The 23,590-nt window shown below is 39.3% G+C and overlaps 1 protein-coding gene across 2 annotated transcripts in view; it reads right to left on the bottom strand.

Annotated features, from left to right (window-relative positions):
* Positions 1 to 23,590, bottom strand: part of ADAMTS2 (ADAM metallopeptidase with thrombospondin type 1 motif 2) — a 448,064-nt gene that overhangs the window by 74,960 nt on the left and 349,514 nt on the right. For both annotated transcript variants that reach the window (XM_072630735.1, XM_072630736.1), the window contains one exon: positions 5,750 to 5,906. In XM_072630735.1, the coding sequence (XP_072486836.1) occupies positions 5,750 to 5,906 (157 nt within the window). The remainder of the gene's footprint in view (positions 1 to 5,749; positions 5,907 to 23,590) is intronic.

The raw sequence follows: 23,590 nt of genomic DNA, 5'->3' as shown, positions 1-23,590 counted from the left end.
CACACACATATGTGTGCAGTGTGGTGTAGGGGAAAGAATATTGGATTTAGAATGAGAGGATAATAACAATAACCAACTAACATTTATGTAATGTTTACTATGTTATATAATGCTTACAAATAGATAGAGTGCTAGGCCTGCAGTCAAGGAGACTCATCTTCTTAAATTTAAATCCAGCCTCAGATTCTTACTAGCTATGTGACCTTGCTCAAGTCACTTCACCCAGTCTGCCTCAGTTTCTTCATATGTAAGAATGAGCTGGAGAAGGAAATAGCAGATTACTCCAGTATTTTTGCCAAGAAAACCTCAAACAGGGTCACAAAGAGTCAGTCAGACTAAAGAAAATGACAGATACTATGGGTTAAGGGTTTTATAATTACTATCTCACTTGATCTTTACAACAATCCTCGGAGGCAGGAGCTATTATTATCCCCATTTTAAAGATGAGGAAACTGAGGCAAACAGAAGTGAACCATGTTCACAGAGCTAGAACATGACTGAAGTCAAATCCGAACTCAGGTCTTCCTGTCTCCAGGCTGAGTTTTCTATTCACTGTGCCATCTAGAATCTGAGTTTGTTTTATATGACCTATGTAACTTGGACAAATTAGATCTCCTCTTTGGCCCTCAGTGTCCTCATCTGTTAAATGAAGATGCTGAACTAAATGATCTCTAATGGCCTTTTAAAGCTAAGATTTTATATATTGAATTTGGGGACTCTTCTTAGTTGACTATTTTTTTTTTTTTTTACTGATAAAGCTTTGAAAATTGGACTTGCAACCCCCTTGTTGACTTGTTCAAATCTTTACCCCCTCAGATCTTGCCTCTTTCATAGTTCTGCCTGATTTTGGCTTTGCTAATTTGCGAATGATAACTGAGATTACTGGACACAAACACAGAGGAGCCAAGCAATTAGCGTCCAAATGAATCATTACTGCCCAAGTGATGAACATCTCCATTAATGGCCGGAAGTGATGGGCATGGCTGGTCTCAAGCTGTCCCTGGTGGGTCCCTGGGACTAGGGCAATTAACTATGATCCTTCCTAGAATGATGGCCATTTACCATGTGCCCAGGATTACCCACAGTCCCTGCTGAAGGTCTTACCATTTTAAATTAGACGGCTTGTAGAACAGAGGAGAAGGAACAAGCTAACTCTCCCTGTGCTATGTGGGTCTCCTATAGAGTGAGGGGAAAGGTACAGAAAAGCCTGCCTCCATTCAGCACTTCTGGAGCGACCATCACTAACACTGCATCTCCAAAATGAATCTTATATTGGGTCTGGGAGGCACCTGAGTGTGGCTCTCAACCCCTAACTATCCCAGAAGCTGGAAGGTATAGTTAGTAACGTTAGCACAGTATAGTGGCAAGAATGCTGGACCGAGAGTAAGGAAGATTTAAATGCAACCACCATATCAGAAACTTATTGTCTGTGTAACTATGGGTAAGTGACCTAACCCTCTCTGAACCTCAGTTCAGAACCTGCAAATTGAGATAATGAAAGTCCCTCTCACAGCATTGTTGTGAGTCCCAAATGAGGTGACATATATATTTTGTAAAATTTAATCCAATATATAAATGTGAGCTATGATTATGCTGATGACAGCACTAAGATCTAAAAATACCTTCATGGGAGTAATGTTGGGACAGATCTAATGTAATAAAATTAATGCAATCAATGGATAAATGCAAAGTCCTATATTGGAGTTTGTTTTTTTTTTTAAATCAAGCACATTAAGTATAGAACCATGGATAAAGTATTGGACTTGGAGCAAGGAAGATCTGGGCTCAAATCCAGCCTCAGACACTTCCTAGCTGTGTGATTCTGGGCAAGTTACTTAATTTCTGCCTGTCTCAGTTTCCTCATCTGTAAAATATGGATAATAATAGCACCTCTCCCCCTCTCCCCAGGTTGATGTGAGGATTGAATGAGATAATCGCAAAGCACTTAGCACAATGTTTGGCACATAGTAGGTGCTTAATAAATTTTGACTGATTGATTTCAGAGATGCAAAATGGCCATCTTCAAGTATCTGAAGGACTTTCATGTGGCCGGGGGACCAGTCCTCTATGAACAGTACAAAGAAGTGGTGAAGGTATAATTTTCAGCTGGAGAGAAGGGTGGGCTTTCTAGCCATTAGAGGAAATTAGGTGCTTAGAATGTCAGACTTAACAGTCAGGAAGACTGGAGTTCAAATCCTGCCTCTCACATTTACTAGCTAGATGACTCTGGGCAAGGCACTTGACCTTCTCTCTCTCAGCTTTGTAATAAGAGCACCAACCTCATAGTATGGTCATGGGGATCAAATGAGATAACACATGTACAGCACTTTGCAAACATTAAAGGGTTACATAAAGGTTAGCTATTATCATTATTATATCAAAAAATAGAATGGATTTTCTTTGGGAGGTAATAGGCTCCCCATCATTGACCATCTTCAAGCCCAAGGATATATCCCACTTATACAATGACCTCATCTGAAAGTGTTTGTAACATGTCATATCTATAGCACACTGCCTCCCCGTTTCTGTGTTTTAAAAAAAAGAATAGAAATCTATCTTCTCTCCCTCCTAACAACAAGCCAACATCTACATCACTTTACCTTCTTCCTCCCTATTCCTCTCACTTTTGCCATCTGTAGCCAAGCGTGAAAAGTTTAACCTATCTCCCACATAAGACAGCCAGCTCTCTGGTCTCCTCTGGGTTTCAAATAGAAGATTTTTAGAAAGACATGGATAAAAACTATATGAGATGAAAAGGGATACCGTGGAGGGAATTTCTATTTAGATTGGACTTGATGACGTCTGAGATCCCTTCCATTCCAAAGTCTACTCTTCAGTGCTGACTACTGATTCACAGCATGAAGACGCCTTTTTGGTAAGAGTGAAACAGAAGAAGGACAAGGAGTATGAAGTCTGGGAAAATGAGTCTATATAGTCTTATTGGCTAATGCCTATGGCAGTGGAGATAGTCACAAATAGGTCAAAGAATGAATTTAAATTATTATAACAAAGATGATGCTCAAGGATGAATTTTACATAGCTCCTTAAGTTTTGGGAGCAACCTTTCCTGAGTTCAAATCAAGCCTCAAGACATTTCCTAGTTGTGCGACTCTGGCCAACTCACTTCACCTCTGTTTACCTCAGTTTCCTCATCTATAAAAATAAGCTGGAGAAAGAAATGGCAAACCACTCCAGTATCTCTGCAAAGAAAACCCCTCCTATGGACACAACTGAAATGACTCACTCACCACCACCACTTTAAGTTTGCAAAGCACTTTATATACATTTTAGCAATGGACAACACCCTCTCACAACAACTTGTGAGGCAAGCATTACTTGATATTATTATCTCCATTTTACAGATGAGGAAACTGAGGCTCTCAGAGGTTAAGTGACCAGGCTAAAGTCACACAGTTACTAAGGGGCAAAGGTAAGTTTTCCTTACATGTTCAGAGCTCTTTCCACTCTTATCGTGCTGACTTGCAACCAGTCCATTGCCTGATCACCAAGAAAAGGCTTGGTAATTTAGGGGGAGCATGAAAGTCAATAGCACTGATCAACCCTATCACCAAGTATCAACATTATCTGGACTTGATATTAACAAAGAGAGGTCCTGGAGTAGATCCATAAGTTCCTCATTTTGGTCAGTGGTTCACTAGGACAATCCATACCTTTTCATCTCATATAGTTCTTATCTACGTCTTTCTACAAATCTTCTATAGATAACTCAGAGGAGACAAGAGGGCTGGCTGTCTTCAAGATTTTGATGGTTTGTCCTATGGGAGATAGGTTAGACTTTTCATGCTTGGCCATGAATGGCAAAAGTGAGAGGAATAGAGGGAAGAAGGTACAATGATGTAGATGTTGGCTTGTTAGGAGGGAGAGAAGATAGATTTCTATTCTTTTTTTTAAACAGACAAGTGGTGTGGGGGGTGCAGTGTGCTACAGATGGCTCATGTTGTAAGCACTTTCAGATGATTATATATTTTTTTTTGTTCTGTCATTTCAGTCATGTCCAAGTCCTTATGACCCCATTGGAGGTTTTCTTGGCAAAGACACTGGAGTGCTTTGCCATTTCCTTCTCCAGCTCATTTTAAAGATGAGGAAACTGAGGCAAACAGGGTTATGGGACTTGCATTGTATTATTACTTTTAGCTAATTCTTTTACTTTGTTGCAAGAGGTCTTTCATGAAGGAGGAGTCATCTATAAATGTAATGTAAAAAATTCCATACAAATTTTTTTTAAGTAAATCCTAATGATTAGAGTTGTCTCAAAGAGAAATGACTTGGAAGGTAGCGGGCTCTCCTTCCTCGGAGGTCTTCAGGTAGAAGCTGGATGATCTTCAGGTAGATCTTCAGGAAGTCTTCAGGTAGAAGCTGGATGACCACCTGCCAGTTATGTTACAGAGGGAGGGATTTCTTTTTTGGGTTTCAGTTGGACTAGATGGCCTCTGGGGTTCTTGAGGACCTCAAGCTTCTCAGATTGCTCTCAATATGCTGGATGTCTTATTGCTAAATTTTAACTTCACTGCAGTCTTACTCTGAGTTCACCTCATGCAATGAGAGTCACTGTGGTGATGACTTTGGCAGGTCTTATACCAAGCCAAAAAACCTGTGAATACCAGTTGACAATGGACTGTGCATGAGTCACCCAAGGACTGCTCAAATTAAAGAGCCTTATTATGAGAAGACTGGCTACCACTAGAGGATTTGGGGAATTGGAGGAGAGATATGGGTTTATAAGAAAAAAAACAATTATAAGGAATTTTTCTTTGTGAAAAAAGGAAAGATCAGCCATGGGCATCTGTGCTAGGTGGCAATGTTTTTGTGAAGCCTCTCTGGTGGGGATGGTGTCCAATCATATAATTACTGATGAAATGATCATATGAGGGAGTGTAGGGGACAGAGCTGGGGAAAAGAAAAAGTGTCCCTTCCTGACTGGCCAAGGTCATGGGGCTTTTTACAACTGGATCAATGAGTTAAAGGGAGGAAATCCAAAGATGGATAGTGACAGTGTCCATATAGTAAGGAAATGGAGTTCTTGCCATAGTATTGAAGGTCAGGCCTCATGCAGTGGGTCTTCCCATTGGTGTTCAGAGCCCAAGTCTAGAGAGGACGAAGCCAACACTGAGTCTTAGATTGTAAAGCTGAGTTTCAGCCAATCTCCTGGTGAATGACAAGATGAACACTCAGCTTTCTTGGATCTTTGTCTATGTTGTTAGCTTTATTTACTCTTTCTCTTAAAATAATTTATCTTTTTGAGGAGCCTCATATTTATATTGGGAACAGATAGAGAATTGGGATTGAGGGCATCCATAATGGTAACAGGAAAATTTTGAGATAAAAAACAATGGAATGAAAGAACAATGAAGTTGTGAGGGCTGAGATGATGCCAGTTTACCAGCTAGTGTGGTCTGATGGGCAGAGCTTAAGGGCATGGCTATATATTTCTATGAGAATGATGAATGACAAAGGATTTATTAACTGCTTACCATATACAAAGCACTGTCCTAAGTCCTGGGATGGATGTTCAAGTGGTTTGTGTCTAGAGTGGTGCAAAAGTCAGGGTCCTACACATTCTATTATAGGGATTAAGCTATATGACTAGGTAGTATTCCCTTGGCATATTCCCTGCCCCAGTTCCAGCAGAGGAGAAGATGAAACCAAAGAGGAAGTAGCAAAGGCATTCCCCCCCACACCCTCACCATCTACCGAGGCAGTCCAGGAGCAACGGGGCAGGAGAGCTCACCTTGCATCCCTGATGGGCCAAAGTCCTGTCTGGTGAGAAAGATGGCATGGTCGTGAGACTCCGCCTGGCTTGTATCTGATTTCCGTTGGAGAAAGGCCCAGTGACACACGTTCTCCAAGCTCTGGGAAGGGTTCCCAATCTCTATGAGGCTCATGGACTAAAAACAGTGGAGAGAGGAGAAGAGGGAAAATGAAATGAGAAAAAAGGTGAGGAGAGAAAGTGGAGAGGGAGAGGAGAGGAAAACAGGGAGAAGAGAGGGAGGGAGAGGAAAGGAGAGGAGAGAATGTAATAGTAATATTATTATGTGACATTTTTATGCCCTGCATCTCCATGCCAGCCCCACGAGTTAGGGACAAATTTGTCCTAGACTGTACCGATTTCTATGGGACCTATACTTAGCATTGCCTCTAGGGCATTTCGGTCACACATTCATTTTATTTTTTATTTTATCTCTGTGTGATCAATATCTGGCATCGTGTCAACTATGCCTAGCAATGTTCTGTTACAGTTATCTCTGATCATCATTGACCTTGGGTGCCCAATGACCACAGAAGTTCTTTTGTGTGCTCTACAGCCAGCCCTGAATCTGTACAACATGCTAAACACTACATGTAGGAGCAACTCATTCTCATTTGTACACACAGGGACAGTTTTTGCCTTTCTGAGCACAGCAAAACATTGCTTACTCATCTTACATTTGTGGACCACAATGCCAACAAGATCTCCTTCTATGAATGGGATTCTTATCATTTTTTGTGTCATGGGCAATGTGATAAAGTCTATGGAACCTTCCTCAGGAACCTTTTTAAACACAAAGAAAACATACTATTGCAAAAAAAAACAACCCAATGCAACTATATTGAAATATAATTTCAAAATCTTTTCCTTTAAAAAGGTTCAGAACCCCTAGGTTAAGAACTCCTGCTTAGAATATCTGATGATGAAACAAGGCTTAAAGAGCTTAGTAGGTACCAGTCAAAAATCCCTTTAAGAAATAGCACTGGATCTAAGGCAAAACTGTGAATGAGGTAAAGGCAAAAGAATCTCAGACCAAGGAAGGAAGGGTTCTCAGACCATGGGATGTCAGAGCTGAAAGCCTCCTCAGAACATAGAAAACAAAAGCAGAATTAATTGTAAAAGGCCTTAGAACATAGAACTTAATGGAATAGCTGGAAGAGATCTTAGGTTATGGAACAGAGAAGACAGAGAAGTTTTATGTCCTATGTTGTAAGGTTCTTGCAACTCAGACATTCTTTGTTTTGAACTCTTTTTAAAATTTTATTTTTAATTTATGAAATAACACAAGCATTTCCATAACACAGTAGAATAAGCTTGCACAGGAAACTGCAGATCTATTACATATAACTTGTTATTCCTGATAATAAAGTTATCACGTAGTTTTTTTCCTTTTTTTCTTCCCTCCCCCACTCCCATTCTCCTCCAAGCCCTGGAGATGGCTACCATTGGACACAAGTATATATATATGTAAAATCATTCTATAGATACTTCTCTTTATCAGTTCTTTCTCTGCATACAGATAGCATCTTCCTTCACATGTCCTTTGTAGATAATTTGGGTATTTATAATAGTTAAAATGACTGAGTTGCTCAAAAAACAATATTGCTGTTACTGTATACAATGTTCTCTTGGTTCTGCTGATTTCACTTTTCGTTTTGTGCAAGTTTATTCATGTTTTTCTACAATCAATGAGCTTGTTTTCTTATAACACTATTCTGCTTTGTTTTGAATTCTAAAAATCCTAGCCCAACTTTCAGGCCATTGAGTATGTAGCAACATAGAGCACAGTCAGAGACAGATGGGACCTTAGAATGTCAGAGATGGAAAGGACCTTAGAACTAGTCTAATCCTTTCATTTTACATATGAGAAACTCGACCTCCCCTGCCACTCTCCTCCCTTTTTGGGGCTTCTCCCAGGGCTTCTTGTACTAGGTCTTCTTTCTTTAGCTTCCATATCCTCCATCCTTCCCTCTATCAAAGCTCATAGTGAGTACGTGAAGCAGAGAGCTGACCCCCACTAGCGGTTGTTGGAAAGGGTCTGATAAATTTCCCACCTCTTCCCAAACCTATCGATTTGAGTCTGGACTTCCCTCTCAAATGAGTTTCCTCTAAGACAAGCATCTCAAATTCAGAATGTCAGAAGTTTAACAGTGTCACGCAGTGTTCACTTTGTCTTTGAAATATTTCTTTTAGTTATCTCCTCATAGCTCCCATTGCTAACATGGTTAGTACAGAACCTCAGCATCTGACACCTAGATTGCTACAAAAATCACCTCTTAATTGGCCTCCCTAACTCTACCCCTCATTCCACGATAGTATTCTATTGTCTCAGGGCAGCTAGATGGCACAGTAGATAGAGTTCTGGGCCTGCAGTTAGGAAGATCATCTTCTTGTTTTCAAATCTGGCCTTAGACACTTATTAGCTATGTGACCTTGGGCAAGTCACTTAACTTTGTTTGCCTCAGTTTCTTCATCTGTAAAATGAGCTAGAGAAGGAAATGGCAAATAAATCCAGTATCTTTGCCAAGAAAATTCCAGATGGCATCATGAAAAATCAGACCCAACAGAACAACAATAAACCTTTTGTCACACAGTTTTATTTTATTTCTTTATACAAAAATCATCACTGTTCCCTATTATTTTTAGGGAAAAAATACAAACTCTGGCTTGTAATTTAAGGTCTAACATAATTTGATTCAACGTACCTAATACTCATATATGAAGTGGCTGCCTTGCTATCTTCCAAATACAGTCTACACATTCCCATCTCTCTCATTTTTCACTTTAAGTTTTATTGATACTTTGTTTTCACATTATATATATTTACAGATCACTCTCACTTCATGAGAGGCCTCTTAGAACAAAGCAAAGCAGTGAAGTAAAAACTAATAACACACTTGACTAGTGTTCTCAGAGTTAGAGTTAAAAAACAGGGGTGGGGTAAGGAGTAAGACAGGATAACACATTATTATCTCTGCATTTTATTGTCTCCATTTTGAATGGCCTATGGTAGTCTTTTCCATTGATCTGAATCCTATCCATCTTTCATTGCCCAGACCAAGTCCCATGGCCAAGCTAGTCCTCCTTCCATCTCCTTTTCTCCCCCCAATAACTACAACACCTATTATGTCTGGTGACTCTGTTCTGAAATCCCCATCTTAGAGAGCTTGGCACATACCCTACTTGGGACACTCATTCAATCACTTTGTATTTTAAGGAGGTCAAATGGCAATTCTTAATATAGTCTGGTTCTGAAGAGTATCTCAGTCTTCCTGGCAATGCTGCCCTGGTAGACTATGTGGTCAGAAGTCTGCAATAGAACTACTTGGGGACTTGGGGAATCTGAGTGAGACAAGTTTTCTGATGGAATTCAGATTGGTTCCAGGTTATAAATACCAAATACCACTATTTATACTTTCTGAACTATATTTAAACCCAAGCATTCATGAATAAATAATACATGAACTGATAAATAAACGAGCTGGTTAAGAAGGAATTCTTCAATTCACTTCATGGGAAATGATCAAATATACAAAACTGACCATAAACTACATGAAGAAGCAGCATTGTCTCTGGAGTGGGAGGACCTGGGTTCAAATCCCACCCCTGACATTTATTGGTTGTGTAACCTTGGACAAGACATTGGGCCTCAGTTTCCTCATCTAAAAATGAGGGAGAAGCACTAGATGGCCTCTCATGTCAATTGCAGCTCTAGCCCTTGGATTCTATGACCTCAAAGGACCTCAGTTTTCTCCTCTGTAAAATGAAAAAGTTTGACTAGATGACCCCTTAAGTTCCCTCCAGTCCTAAAGCCTATGACACTAAAGAACCTGATCATTCATTCTGTCTTTGGCTTCGTTATATTAAAATTACTTCAAAATTATATCTGTCCCTCCCCTAAGCCTTGCACTGGACAGGAATTCATTTAAGATCAAGGAACACTTACCATAGCCTGCTAACAATAAGAACAATAACAGTACCTAGCATTTCTACAGAGAATCAGTTTTACAAATACAAGCTGTCTCCAACGTCTTAGTGAAGTTTTAAGCTACATAAGATAGCCTAAACTGTCTTATTTGACCCTCACAATAGTTGTGTGAGGTAGAAAGTGCAGGTATTAATCATCATGTGAGGCAAGATGATGCATTTGGATTTGGAATCAGAGGTCTTGGATTTAAATCCTTGTGCTGTTATAATATGTGACCTTGGGGAAGGTGCTCTCTGGGCCTCCATTTCCATATATATAAAATTAAGGGGCCAGGTTAAATGTAAGGGATGACTTATGGCTGGAAATCCTGTTATCACCATCTTGCAGATAAGGTAGCTAAGGCTGAGAGAATGTAGTGTCAGAGAGCCAGAATTTGAACCCAGACCTCAGACTTCAAATTCAACATTATTCAATTCCCCACATTGCTATAGGCAAGAACCTTGTATCAAATACCATGGGGGAGTGGGAGAGAAAGATATTCTGAATGATGTAATTCAATTTGATATATTTTTATCTAATGACAACTGTGCACAGGAACCACAGGAGACAAAGCTTACATTCTATTGTACTCAGAGCATTCAACCTACATGGAGAGATGAGTAGAGATGTGTTTGGACAACCTGCTATCGAGTTACTTCAATAGGAGAGGACACCAACAACTGGGGGATCAGGAAGACCTAGGTAGGAGGTGACACATGAGCTGAGCTTTGAAACAAGCTAGAGATTCTAAGAGGTAGAGCTGAGAAATGAGGACATTCCTACTGCAGTGACCACTCATAAAATATGAAGGCAGAATAGGAAATGTCATGTATGCTGAATGGATCTCAGGTCAGTTGGACCAGAATAGACTTTGGGAAGGGTAGTATTGTTACCTAATTGTTTCAGTTATGTTGGACTCTTAGTGACTCCATTTGGAGTTTTCTTGGTGGAGATACTAGAATGATTTGGTAGTTTCTTCTTTTACAAGGTGGGAAACTGAGCAAACAAGGGTAAGCAACTTACCAAGGGTCACAGAGCTATTCAAATACGCGGCCAGATTTGAACTCAGGAAGATCAGTCTACCTGACTCCAGGCCCAGCACTTTATCCATTGCAACACCTAGGTGTCCTTGGTGAAGTATGAAACAACTGGAAAGGTGGAGAGGTACCATCTTGTCTAGAGCTTTAAATGCCAGGCTGAGGTCTCCCTATTTTGGGAATGGGCAAGTCCCTGTCCTGAGGGAGAATCTCATATAGTGGAGAGAATTCATATGGCTATACTAAGAGATGGAAAGAAGTAAGGGCCAAAAGAAATGTGTAAGCAGGGAACTGTATAAGTTCTGAAATGGGAAAATCAGGGAAAGCATTTGGGAGATGATAGAGGTCAAGATGTGCTTTGAATTTTAGGAAGAAAGGAATTCCCAGCAAAAGAAAGAGTGTGACCAGAGTCACTGAAGTGGGGAAGTACAAGATATTCCCAAAGTAAAGGATGAGATCCAGAGTGAGAATGGAACAGATAAAGGGGGAGCAGTGAAGGATCATTTTCTGCCAGGTAATCTATTTTAGATCAGAGATGCCTTTGGCTGTGGATGGTGGACGTAGCCTCTAGTAAACAGAAAGTAAATTGGGAATCCCAAAGTTAAGTCTTGGGCAATCAAAGTTCCTTTCCTAGGAATCATCAACCGCCTGACTTGACCTATGACTCAACAGCTTCCTTTGCATGGAGAGGGTCAGCAGTCACATTCTCCGGGACTGGAGCACAAAACTTTGCCAGTAGATAGAGGAAAAAAAGCTGGTGGAACTTTCAGATGGGGCCCAATGGGGTCTGGCAGTGAAGAAAACATCTATTTCCCCCATCAGCCATTTGAATAGCATATGGGTCTCGTGTTTGGCTCTGTAGTGATTTGGATATGCTGCTGAATGTGAACAATCTGTCATGTGCTCATGGGGCTGTAGAACTGAAACACCCACACAGATCCCTGAGAGGGAAGGGGAAGGAAGGGGCAGACAGCCTCTGCCGACAACCAGCTGGCAAATTTCTCATGCCATAGAACGCAGTAGAAGTTCTGTTATCTAATACCACCTCTCAAGGAAAGCAGTCGTGTTTTTTTTTTTTTTAACAGGTGTATAGACAGGAAGAGGGAAGTACAATATGGTGCTCGTCAGGTGAAGCAAATCCCAGATATTTCATCCAACTTCTTGAACACAGACTTTCAAACTCATACAATTTTTTGCCCATTTAATTAGTATTTAACTTTAACCAAATGAATTCCTCTGTTTTGAGTCTAGATAGCATTGCTTTGTAATGCCTAGGATCACATTCCATCTCTGAAACATAGGGATTCACTTCACCTTTCTGGGCCTGTCTTTGGGCTGCTTCTCCAATTTTCATTCACATTCTGGGGATGGGTCTCCAGAGTTCCTACATTCAGGTTCAAGGTACCCTGTGTGTCACTACTACTACTACTACTACTACTACTACTACTACTACTACTACTACTACTACTACTACTACTACTACCACTACTACTGCTGCTGCTGCTGCTACTAATTACTATAATTCACAAGCTCTTTCCAATGTGCTTATCTTTAATAAACATCTAGTAGACACAATTAGCTCACAGCAAAACATTTGCTAAAATGGCATGGTAAAAGAACAGCCATAAAACATTCCTCCCCCCATAAATCTGGGGGTTAACCCTTCTGTAGATACATATAGTAGCCATGGCAAAAGTGAACACAAACTACAATGGTAGTGAAGCAGATACATGGGGAAGACATTTAGTTAAAGCAATTCCCCTTACCAGTGCTGGAGGGACCCAATATCCTTTTCGTCCTAGTAGGGTCTTTATAACTCTCCCCCTAAGTATAACATCACTCTTAGGAGGGCCATTCAGTCAGGTGCCCATCGTCTGTTTCTTTCTGTCAGGTGACTCTTGAATGTTAGGACTAGCTCTCTTTAGTCCATAGCTGACTCTTTTCTCTGCTGCCAGATGTCTTATTCTTTGAAGCCACTTGAACACTATCTGTCTGTATCCCTGTCTGTTTGGAGAGTATGTTTCTCTGCTCCCTCAACTGTGCATTGAACTTTCCTAAACTGGCTTTCTAACTTCTGGATGGGGATACCCTAGTGGGCAAGCAGTTCTGTTGCCAGAAACCATGCCCTGTGGAAGTGAGGAGGAAAGAAGGGAGAAAAATTCCCCCCTCCCGAGCATCCTACTCCCCTCAGAACAATTCATTCTCAGGAGCTGGGTTCTTGCTCTATTTATGACTCTCAGAGTCACATTTAGTTAGTTACTCATTTAAAGTAATTTATTTATTCAAATTATTTAATTATTTAAAATTGTAAAGGTCTTTACAGGAGGAATGGTTAATTTTTACTTAACCAATAGCATTTTCTCTTCTGATTCAATAAGAGAAAGGCATTCATAATTTGTAATTTTATGTGGTTGTTCAGTCATTTTCCGTCATGTCTGATTCTGTGACCCCTTCTGGGGATTTTCTTGGCAAAGATACTGGAGTGGTTTGCCATTTCCTTTTCCAGTTCATTTTACAGATGAGGAAACTGTGGCAAACAGTTAAATGACTTGCCTAGGGTGCCTGTGAACTCAGGCTGTCCTGACTTCAGGCCCAGCACTCTATCTGTTGTGCCATCCAGGTGCCACCTCATTTCACGGATGAGAGAAAGGGCTTAGAAAATTGACTTGCTCACTTTCACACAGGTAGTAAGTAGCAGAGCTGGCATTAGAACCTAGGTTCTCCAACTTCAGGCCCAGTGCTTCTTCCACTGTCCTGAACCCCCCACCTCTACCCCATCTCAGCTCATCCATTTGAACCCTAAAAAATAGCTAATGTCATTTCAGGACAGTAGGAAAATGTTCCAATAGGAAAAAAATTGTTGAAATTCATTTCTACAATATACACTGATTGAAAGCAAAAACCTTTAAACTTACAGTCTTAAAATCTGTTTAGAGATATCCTGTCATTTAGAGCAAGGGTTCTTAACTTATATTGTGTCCTGGATTCCTCTGGCCTCTTTGCAGAACACTTTAAAATGCAAATGACAACTAGCATTTATGTAGCGCTTTAAGATTCGCAAAACATCTTGTAAATACAAATATTATCTCATTTGTTCCTTACAACAACCCTGAGACATAGAGGTTATTATTACCTCCACTTTTTTAGATGAGAAGACTGAAGACAGAATTAAGTGACTTGCCCAGGGTCACACAGCTAGTAAGTGTTTGAATTCAGGTCCTCCTTAGAGCAGCTCTAGCACTCTTTCCCCTGTGAGACCTAGTTGCCAGAGATTATGTAGGATTACAAAGGAAATAAACTCAATTATATAGAAAGACATATGTATAGTCATTTTCAGTTATTTCTGACTCTTTGTGACCCCATTTGGAATTTTTCTTGGCAAAGATACTGGAATTGATAGCCATTTCCTTCTCTAGCTTATTTTACAGATGAGGAAACTGAGGAAACTGTGCCCAAGGTCACACAGTTGTTAAGTGTCTGAGGTCACATTGGAACTCAGGTCTTCCTGACTCCAGGCCTAGTGCTCTATTCATTGCAACGCCTACCTGCCCTATAAAAATATTTAAAGAATTATAATTCATAGATTCTGGGTTAAGAAACTCTTCATTAAAACCTAGTTTCTTATCTTTCCAAGATTACCCTTAAAATGGGTATGATTTTTCCTTCCTCTACCCTCCAGTGTACTTTGTATGTGTTAAGCACACATTTTATGGTCTCTACACTTCCCTGTATTGTGGTATTCTGTTGTGGCCTTGTCTCATCCCTTTTCACTAAACTGTGAGATATCCTGGAGGCATGAACTACTGGTGCTTCTCTGATCCCACCTCAACTCAGCACACAGCAGGTATTCAATCCATACAGATACTGTTGAATTACGCCATAAAATTTTAGAAATTGTTCTTCCTTTGCAAACTTTCAGATCTTCCTTACAAGTATCTCTCCTAAAGTCCTCCTGTGATAACTTTGTCATGGTGTGGAAATAACCAATGTTTTTTAGAGACTATGCCAGCAGGATAGAGCTTGCATAACCCCAACAATTCCGAAAGGCTTTGAGTACAGATCTGGTGGGGGAGAATGAAGCTCTCATTTGCAGATAGTCTAGATAAGGGTGGAAAGACTCATCACTAAGAAGCTGGCTAGGAGGTACAGTGGATAGAGTCATGGATTGGCTCCTGAGTTCAAATCCGACCTTGGACATAGGTATTATGACCCTGGACAACTCATTTAATCTGTCTCAGATTTACTTTCTTCAGCTGTAAAATAGGGGTAATCACAATACTTACTTCACAGTATTGTGAAGAGATGTAACCAGGTGATACTTATAATGTGCTTTGCAGACCTTAAAGATCTATATAAATGTGAGCTATGATAATGATGGCACAATGATTGTTTTTTTAGGGGAGAGTGAGCTAGAAACTCACAAAACCACTTACTAAGTCATGGAAGAGTTGTATGTGTATAGGAGAAATTATGAATCTCTGAAGTGGTGAAATATTACTCATAGGTTCCAAAAGTCTTAGTAGAGTTTTAAGCTTTATTAATATAATGTAAACACATATGACTTTTTTTTTTAGTAACAAATCATTTTCTTATTGGGGTGATTTATACCTTAGCTTATAAGCAAGTTACAAATGGAATTTCTTTTCAATAATCTCTAATTCCTGCTGGACACTGCTTCCCTGAGCTATGAGGTTTGACAGTATATCTAGATGAATGTGCTATCTTTTTATAGAAACAGAAAATGTATTAAACCATAATCTACTTAGAAGGGCTTCTCAAAGAAAGCACTCTGCTTTCAATGTCCAAAAATGCACTGCTCGATTTGGGGTGGCAAGTCCATCTATACTCAAGCATATTAATGAACCTCTTTCTTCCTTCTGACTGATTCTTTTCTTCCTCCCCCTCCTCTTTGTGATGGGGAAAAAGGTAAAGTACCTAGGCTACTATTCTTATTGCCCTGTTGTATTAGAGTTCTGTCCCCTCTCCTTGTCTACTGGAGCCAAATCACATTGGTCTTGCAAGGAGAGGTGAGCTGTGATTGGGAGCTCTCCACAGTTGAAGTTCATTCAGAAAAAAAGAGAGAAATAGGATTATCTCCAAATCTCAGGGCCCTTGATGAAGTCAAGATAGTCAAAACTCTCCATGTCCTGATATCATGCCTTTTCACCAACTGTTTCCCATTGTATGGAATGCTCTTCTACCTCACTTTAGCCTTCTGGCATCCTTCAAGACTCAGTTCAAATCCCATCTCAGCTAGTAATTGTTTGAGGCCAGCTTTTGAACTCAGGAAGATGAGTCTTCCTGACTCCAGAACCAATTCTCTATCCACTGTGCCACCTAGCAGAGCAGTGAAGACTGCCCCCGCTCAAAGAAGCCATTTTACTAGCATCATGACCCTGACCATTAAGAGCTCTCAGTTACTGTCACCCCTGACCCAACTTGTCCCAACTCTTGCATGGGATCAGAAGGAACAACCTTATCAGTTGGACTGTGTGTGTTATCTGTAGCTACCATTCAACAAAGGATTAGTGAGCACCTAGACTAATATCCTTTTCCAATCATTCCAGAATGGGTTCTCAGGGGCCTTACCAGTAGTTTCTATCAGGCTAGGAAGACTTCAAGTACAGATCTAAAGACAGACCATGTCACAAGAGGTTCAACTTTGATAAGTATGGAGATACATAACCAGAAAGTTTGTTTCCACCTAATGAAACGTTGGGCTACAGAATCTCATGAAGCCTATCTACTAAGACATGGTGAACCACTGAGTGCTGTGTCGTGAAGGGAGTCTCCATGGATGAAATCACAAAACCTTGAATTATTAAAATATACTATGATGAGGGCCTTATGAAGAGCCAAGAGGGAGAAAGAGATGAATAAGATGTTCCCTATCCTCAGGGATCTCACAGCAGTGGGAAAATAAGGCAAGGACTCAAATCACCACAACAGAGAGAAACTGAGGCGGGGTCCTTGTCATAAAACTTTTGACTTAATCATAGTGTTGACTCCTTTCTAGTAGGGGCTACAGTAGAAGATCTCAGAATCTCAAATCACATACTGGTTTTAAATTTATGGCACTCAGCTTTATGTATTTTTGCCATCTTGATCTCTATTTTTCTTCACAAAGACTGGCTGATTCCACATATTTCTCAGAACAAAAGGACAAAGGACAGTACAATATACATCTAGGAGTGCTCCTCTTCTGCAAACAGGAAGAATAGGAAACTCTGAACCAGGTTATGTAAATAACAGAGAAAATGACCCTTTGAAAGCTGGGACCCAAATCACTCTCATCTTTCTCTTTTCTTACAAATGCTTTATCTAAGCATTTTGTTTTTCTACGAGAATCATTACCAATAGCAGGTCTATTCCCAAAGATGATTAGGGAAAAAGGAAAAGAATCCACATGTTCTAAAATGTTTACAGCAACTTTCTTTGTGGTGGCAAAGAACTGGAAATTACAGGATGCCCATCAATTGTGGAATGGCTGAACAAGTGGTAGATGATTGTGATGGACCACTACTGTGCTATAAGAAATGATGAGTTCAATGATCTTGGAAAAACATGGAAAGACCTGCATGAAATAATGAAAAGAGAAATGAGCAGAGCCAAGAAAACACTGTATACAGTAACAGCAATATTGTTTTAAGAATGATTTTCAGCGAATAAGCCATTTTGACTGCTATAAATATCCAAATTAACTATAAAGAATATGAAGAAAGATGCTATTTGCCTCCAGAGAAAGGACTGATAAATAGAAGTATATATAGAATAATTTTACATATCTATGTGTCTTTATATATGAATGTGTATGTGTATATGTACACACACACATACATAACATCTATTTGTGTCTAACGATAGTCATCTCTAGAGCAGAGGGGAGGTAAGAAAAAAAGGAAATTTATATGATAACTTTACTATATGTTTAGAAGGAATAACAAGTTGTACATGGTAGATTTGCAGTTTCACGTATAGTTATCTTTTTTATACAATGTTATACCGTTATGGAAATGCTTATTTTATTCCATAAATTAAAAATAAAATAAATATAAGAAAGAATAATGTTCAAATTCTTAAAACTTTAATATTTTTAAATATAAAGAGAATAATTTTTTACTTAATCCCCCATCTCCTAATTTGTAACAAAGGAAAACACTGCAGTCAAATCAACAGATGCAGAAATGCTCACTATATCTCTCACCCATAGCCCTCAACTTCTCTATTAAGAAGAAAGAATGTTTTGTGATCAGAGATCATGATTATAATTCACATCACTTATGCTTTCAGTTTTCACTCATTTTTCTGCAAAATGAGCTGGAGAGGGAAATGACAAATCACTCTAGTAACTCCACCAAAAAAACCCAAAATGAGTCACAAAGAGTTGGACACTACTGAAACAATGGAACAACAAGGAAAAAAACCTCTAGAAGCTTCATTATCAATGACTAAATGCTCCTCTACCCAAGAGCCCCTCCTTAATGGGTCCTTAGATCATGGGATCATAGACATAAAACTGGAAGGGACCTTAGAGACCATTAAATCCAAGCTTCTCATTTTATACATGAGCCTGCCATATATATTTCTAAAAGATATACTTTGAAAAATGCACTCTGAAAATATAACAAATATAAAATTATATAACCACAATATAAAGTATATAAACATATAAAAATATAATAAAATATATTCATCATTATAAAAGAAATATAAAATATAATACTATATTAAATATAACTAGTAGAATAATATAAAAATATATATATTTACTAAAACCACAATATAAAATTCTCCCTCTGTGGCCTAGTTCTAGCATGTAGATGACCCTGGGTTCTTGAAAGTTATGCCAGAAGAATGTAAGCTCTGGTCTACCTTACCAAGTTGGACAGGCTCCCAGGAGAGGCCTAATAAGGGACCATGAGTTTGTAGGCTAAGAAGTAACCTAGCCAAGTTCTGAGAAACTCACTACCTTGCTGACTGGCCAGAAGGGTTTGATAGTTTTCTAACACAGCAACTAACAAACAATGTCTACTACGAAAGGTATAGAGGTACTTCAATAAAAACCCATGGCTCTGGGAAGAATTAGACAATATATTAAGCAATATATTAAAAGAGAATTATGTTGGAGCTCTTCTTTGGGCAAGTCACTTATACTTTCTGGGTAACAACAATAAAATAAGGTGATTAGATTAGATGAAATATAGTATCCTAATGGTGCTTATGGCCTTATGGTTCTATCCTTACATTAGTTATTTGAAGAGGAAAAAAAAACCCAAAGTTATTTAAAAGCAAGCTTCCCATGGAGATATTAGTCCTTCCCCCTCCCCTGATAGACAACAGCCTTCAGTCAGAATGCTTCCTTGGCCTTCTTGATGAGCAATGGCTGACCTAGTGTTTTGCTGTTTTTGTATTTTAAATCAAGGTTTATTGATTTGTTTTTATGTCATGTTTCCAGATACATGCCATCGCCCACACTCCCGCCTCCAAAGCCTTCCCTCATAGCAAAAAAACAAAACATACAAAGAGTAGTTAAGCAAAATCAATGGGCACAGTGACCCTGTCTGACGGGATATGCAACATTCTTTACCCATAGTCTCCCATGTCCCTAAGGGCAAGAAGAAGATGAATTTTCTTGTCTCTTTTTGGGGCCAAGACTGATCATTATAAGTACAAAGAATTTGGTTTCCCTGGTCTTTTCTAAAGGAAAACATTATTAGTGACATGATAAATTGCTTCAAGTATTTGAAGGGATGTTATGTGGAAAAGTGATTAGTCTTCTTTTGGTCTAACCCCAGTGCGCAGAACTTGGGCCACTGAGAAGTAGGTTACAGCTTTTAGACTTGGATAGGTCAATGGATCTGTGAATCTTATATATGAGTACCCCCTCCACCAGGGCAGACAGCATAACATCCAAGATATCTCATCTGAATATGTCAGTCAACAAGCATTCATTAAGCTCTTACAAATCAGGCACCTGCTAAGCACCAGGGATATAATATATACAAGCAAAAAGCAAGATAGTTCTTTCCCTAAAGGAGCTTGAGGGAAATAAAAATAAAAGGAAGCTGAAAAGGGAGGATACCCAGGGTTGAGGGCATGATGGAAAAGTCCAGAGGAGCAGCCTGGTGGAAAATAAATGGGTGGCTGACTTGGGTGCCCCCCCTTAAATGGATTTTCTGGAAAGAACCATCCAATCAGAAGGAGGAAATGCAGGAATGAAGGTTACTTCTGAGGTGTAAATTCCAGGGGTGAAGTGATCTTCTATTACAAAGAGGTTTCTGGGGCATGATGAAGCAAGTCTGAGTGCCAAATGGTGAAAAATGTGTGTTTCCCATAAATTTTCCAGTGAAGCTCCATTCAATGGGCAGGAGGCCTTCTCCAGCTTCTTTTAATGTTCTATGAATACCAGTGCAATGCCAGGCTACCTATCTGCTAATGTTCATGCCAGCTCTCTGGGTGACCCTTGTTCTTTACTAGTCCTCCAAGTCATTTTTTAAAATGTCATTTGTCCCATGCAAGGGATGGTTGGTAATAGGCAGCAGCCCACTGACATCTACCATGTATTTATATTAACCTTCAGATCACCTACAATTTTGATTTTTCTGAGACACCTCATTTGTAGCCATGTTATTATCATCCCCAAGAAGACCACAGTATTTAAAAGATGGACTTTCATGGTTGGGAACAAAAGTGGATTGTTGAAAGTGCTGCACAGAATCCTAACCGACATTCAGTCCATTATCCTCCTATTGTGGCTGGTTCAAGATTTTTGTGGACATGGGCCAACTCAATGATCCAGCTGCATGACCTAATCTATGAATTATGCATTCTTCATCTACTTGGTTTTTTCTGAGTGGATTACTAGGTCTATCTCTTAATCAGGCTAGCTGATGTTATTTAAGGAGGTCTTATCATGTACCAGAACTCTATAGCATCAGAACATGGCCACCCACAAACAGGAGCATCAATGCTCTCTTCTGGGCAGGCCATCTTCTATGACACTAGCAAACGACTTTGGCAAAGAGTCTATTTTATGCCTTGTATGATGTGAACACACAACTATGCTCAGCTATGAATACATATGCTGCCATCTATCAAGGAAACTTTAATGGAGCCTGGGAGATACATTGTTAGACCCTATAGAAAGTCAAATGCTCTCTTGTCATCAAGAAACATAAGACACAGTATAATCTTATATTCTCTCCCTCTCTTAGTACTTTATGTGACTGTGAATATGGGGCTAGCTAGAGAAAATCACTGCCTTTTCCTTTTTTGTGCTTTCCATAATGACATGCTCTTTGAGGACAGGGATTGTTTTTCGTCTTTTTTTGTATGCTCAGCACTTAGTACAATATCTGGATCATAGCAAGTGCTTAATAAATGCTTGATTAATTGCATGCAGAAATATCATCATAAAGATTTTATACTGATGAAGCAGTAGACCTTTGGGTCAGGAGTTGCTAATATCTTCATGGTAACCTTCTTACTCCGTTCATAATATTACATTTTGAGGTATTTTAAAATTTCACCTTCTTTGGATAGAATGTTGAACCTGTATTTAAGAAGACCTGGATTTGAATTCTGACTCAAATATGTATTAACTGTGTTACCATTAATAAGTGACACCCTCTCTGAGCCTCAGTTGCTGTATATGTAAATGGGGGGGATAATACACATATTAATTTCCTCACAAAGTTATCCTAAGCCACAGATATAACATATTAGAAGCACTTTGTAACATCAAAATGTTAAAGAAGTGTCAGTTATTAATAATGATTATATTAATTACTCAGATTTGATCACCAAGTACCTTTAAAATGATTACTTATGGCATGGATTTCTTCTGTATACATTTTGTTATGTGACCCTATACTTCTCTACTTCTAAGGCTTATTTTCCCCATTGCCACCATTTTTCTCTTTTTTGTGTTTATATTGCTTATAACATTCCGTCACTCTTTTTCTGTAATGTTTGACAAATGAGCACAAATGGTATAGCAGCATTGCCTTTGGCTACCATGTCTCTCTACTTGGCAGGCAAAACCCTCAGTGCTTTGGATACAAAAGAGAAGCAAAAAAGTCCCTGTCCTCAAGGACCTTACATTCTAATAGGGGAGAAAATCCTGTACATAAATTGGTAAAGTTAAGATACATACGGAGCACATACAAGCATGAAAATGACTCTGTCAACATCCTTACGTGTCTCTCTGAGACTTCCATTTGGCTGCAATTTTTGTCTTCAAAAAATTGCAGCCAATTGTTTTCTGTCTTCATTTATAGTGAGAATATCAACAGAGATACCATTCAGTTCCTTCAACAGTTATACCAGCTTACTAGTTGTCAAAGATCTTACATTAAATTCCAGTAGTTAAATTAACATGTACAGATTGTCTAAGAATTGCTTCTTAGCACCCTTTGCCCTCATTTTGCTACCTTCTCACTACCAGGTGAAGTGATGTAGTGATTTCACTGTTGAACCTGGAGTTCAGAAGACCTGGGTTCAAATCCTGCCTCAGATACTTATTAGTTATGTGACCCTGAAGAATTTACTTAATTTCTCTGAGCCTCAGCTTTTTCATCTGTCAAATGAGGGAATCGGACTAGATGGTGTCAAGTCCCTTTCAGCTTTAAAATCTATGATCCTTTGATCATAATGGAAGCAGAGATAGCTGCATAGAACTGATGGCCATATATATATATATGCTGCATTTGAATCACTGAAATGGTGTAAGTTGTAGCAACTTCCACTTGAGTGAACTGTTGGGGCACAGATGGAGCCATCCAAGGAATCAGGGGATATAAGATTTTGTTTGTGGATGCACCTTGTGCTTTGGCTGTTTTCTCCTCCTCAGTTTCTGGTAACAACAAGTCAAGGTCCCTCTGGGTTCTTGGTCCATGACAGCCCTCCGGCTTCCAAAGAGAGAAAACATCTGCTATGTTCATCATTATTGCCACATAATAAAGCCTTTTAGGCACTTGGTTTGTAATAAATGTTTGTGACTGAAATGAACTAAAACGTATCATCCCTTCTACAGATCACCTAAGGCTTATGTGGCATCTCTACTATCAGGCTAGCTTCCTTCTTTGCATTCAAAATGTGTCCTTTCTTCATCCATAAGCTAGTATGTGCCCGGGTACCACAAATGTGAATACCTGTTTTGAGTAGTACAGGTATACCTTTCACATCGCAGGGCCTAGAGGTGTGTACCCCCGTTATCTGGAAAATCTGCATCAATTTTTTTTGGTTCCCCCTTAGTACCAGAAAAGAAGTCTGAATTATTATGGTATTAAAAGATAAAACATATTGCTAGTACATAATACTATACATATATTTTATGCATTTTTGAGTTTCTAAACTTTTTCTGTGTGGTCTGCCAGCCTTCATGCGTCATCGGCAGCTTCCGCAAAACTCCCAAATAATTACTACCGCAGTACATCGAAACCATGATGAGGAAAGTTGTGATGTGGAAGGGATAACTCTATCAGATTGAGTTGGCGAGCAGGGACCATTGTGGAACAGTTTTAAACAATTATTTCTTTTGATGAAAGGATATACTTACTGCTAAGAAGGAATATGATTTTTTTCTGAAGTCAAATAACATTATAAGATCATACACTGAGAGCTGGAAGGGACCTTGGAAGCCATCAGGTCTAATGCCTTCAATTTAAAGATAAGGGAGTTGAAGTACAGAGAAGCTCAGGGTCAGTCAAATGAAAAGTTTTTGAGGCGAGATTTGAACCCAGATCTTCCATTTACCAAGTCTAGTATTCTACCTGCTACAGTATGCTGCCTCCCCAGAGAGTGTCAACCATTATTTTC

This window comes from Notamacropus eugenii, chromosome 1 (assembly GCF_028372415.1).
Source record: "Notamacropus eugenii isolate mMacEug1 chromosome 1, mMacEug1.pri_v2, whole genome shotgun sequence".
In the NCBI taxonomy this organism is placed as follows: Eukaryota; Metazoa; Chordata; class Mammalia; order Diprotodontia; family Macropodidae; genus Notamacropus; species Notamacropus eugenii.
This window is presented reverse-complemented; position numbering and strand designations above follow the sequence as displayed.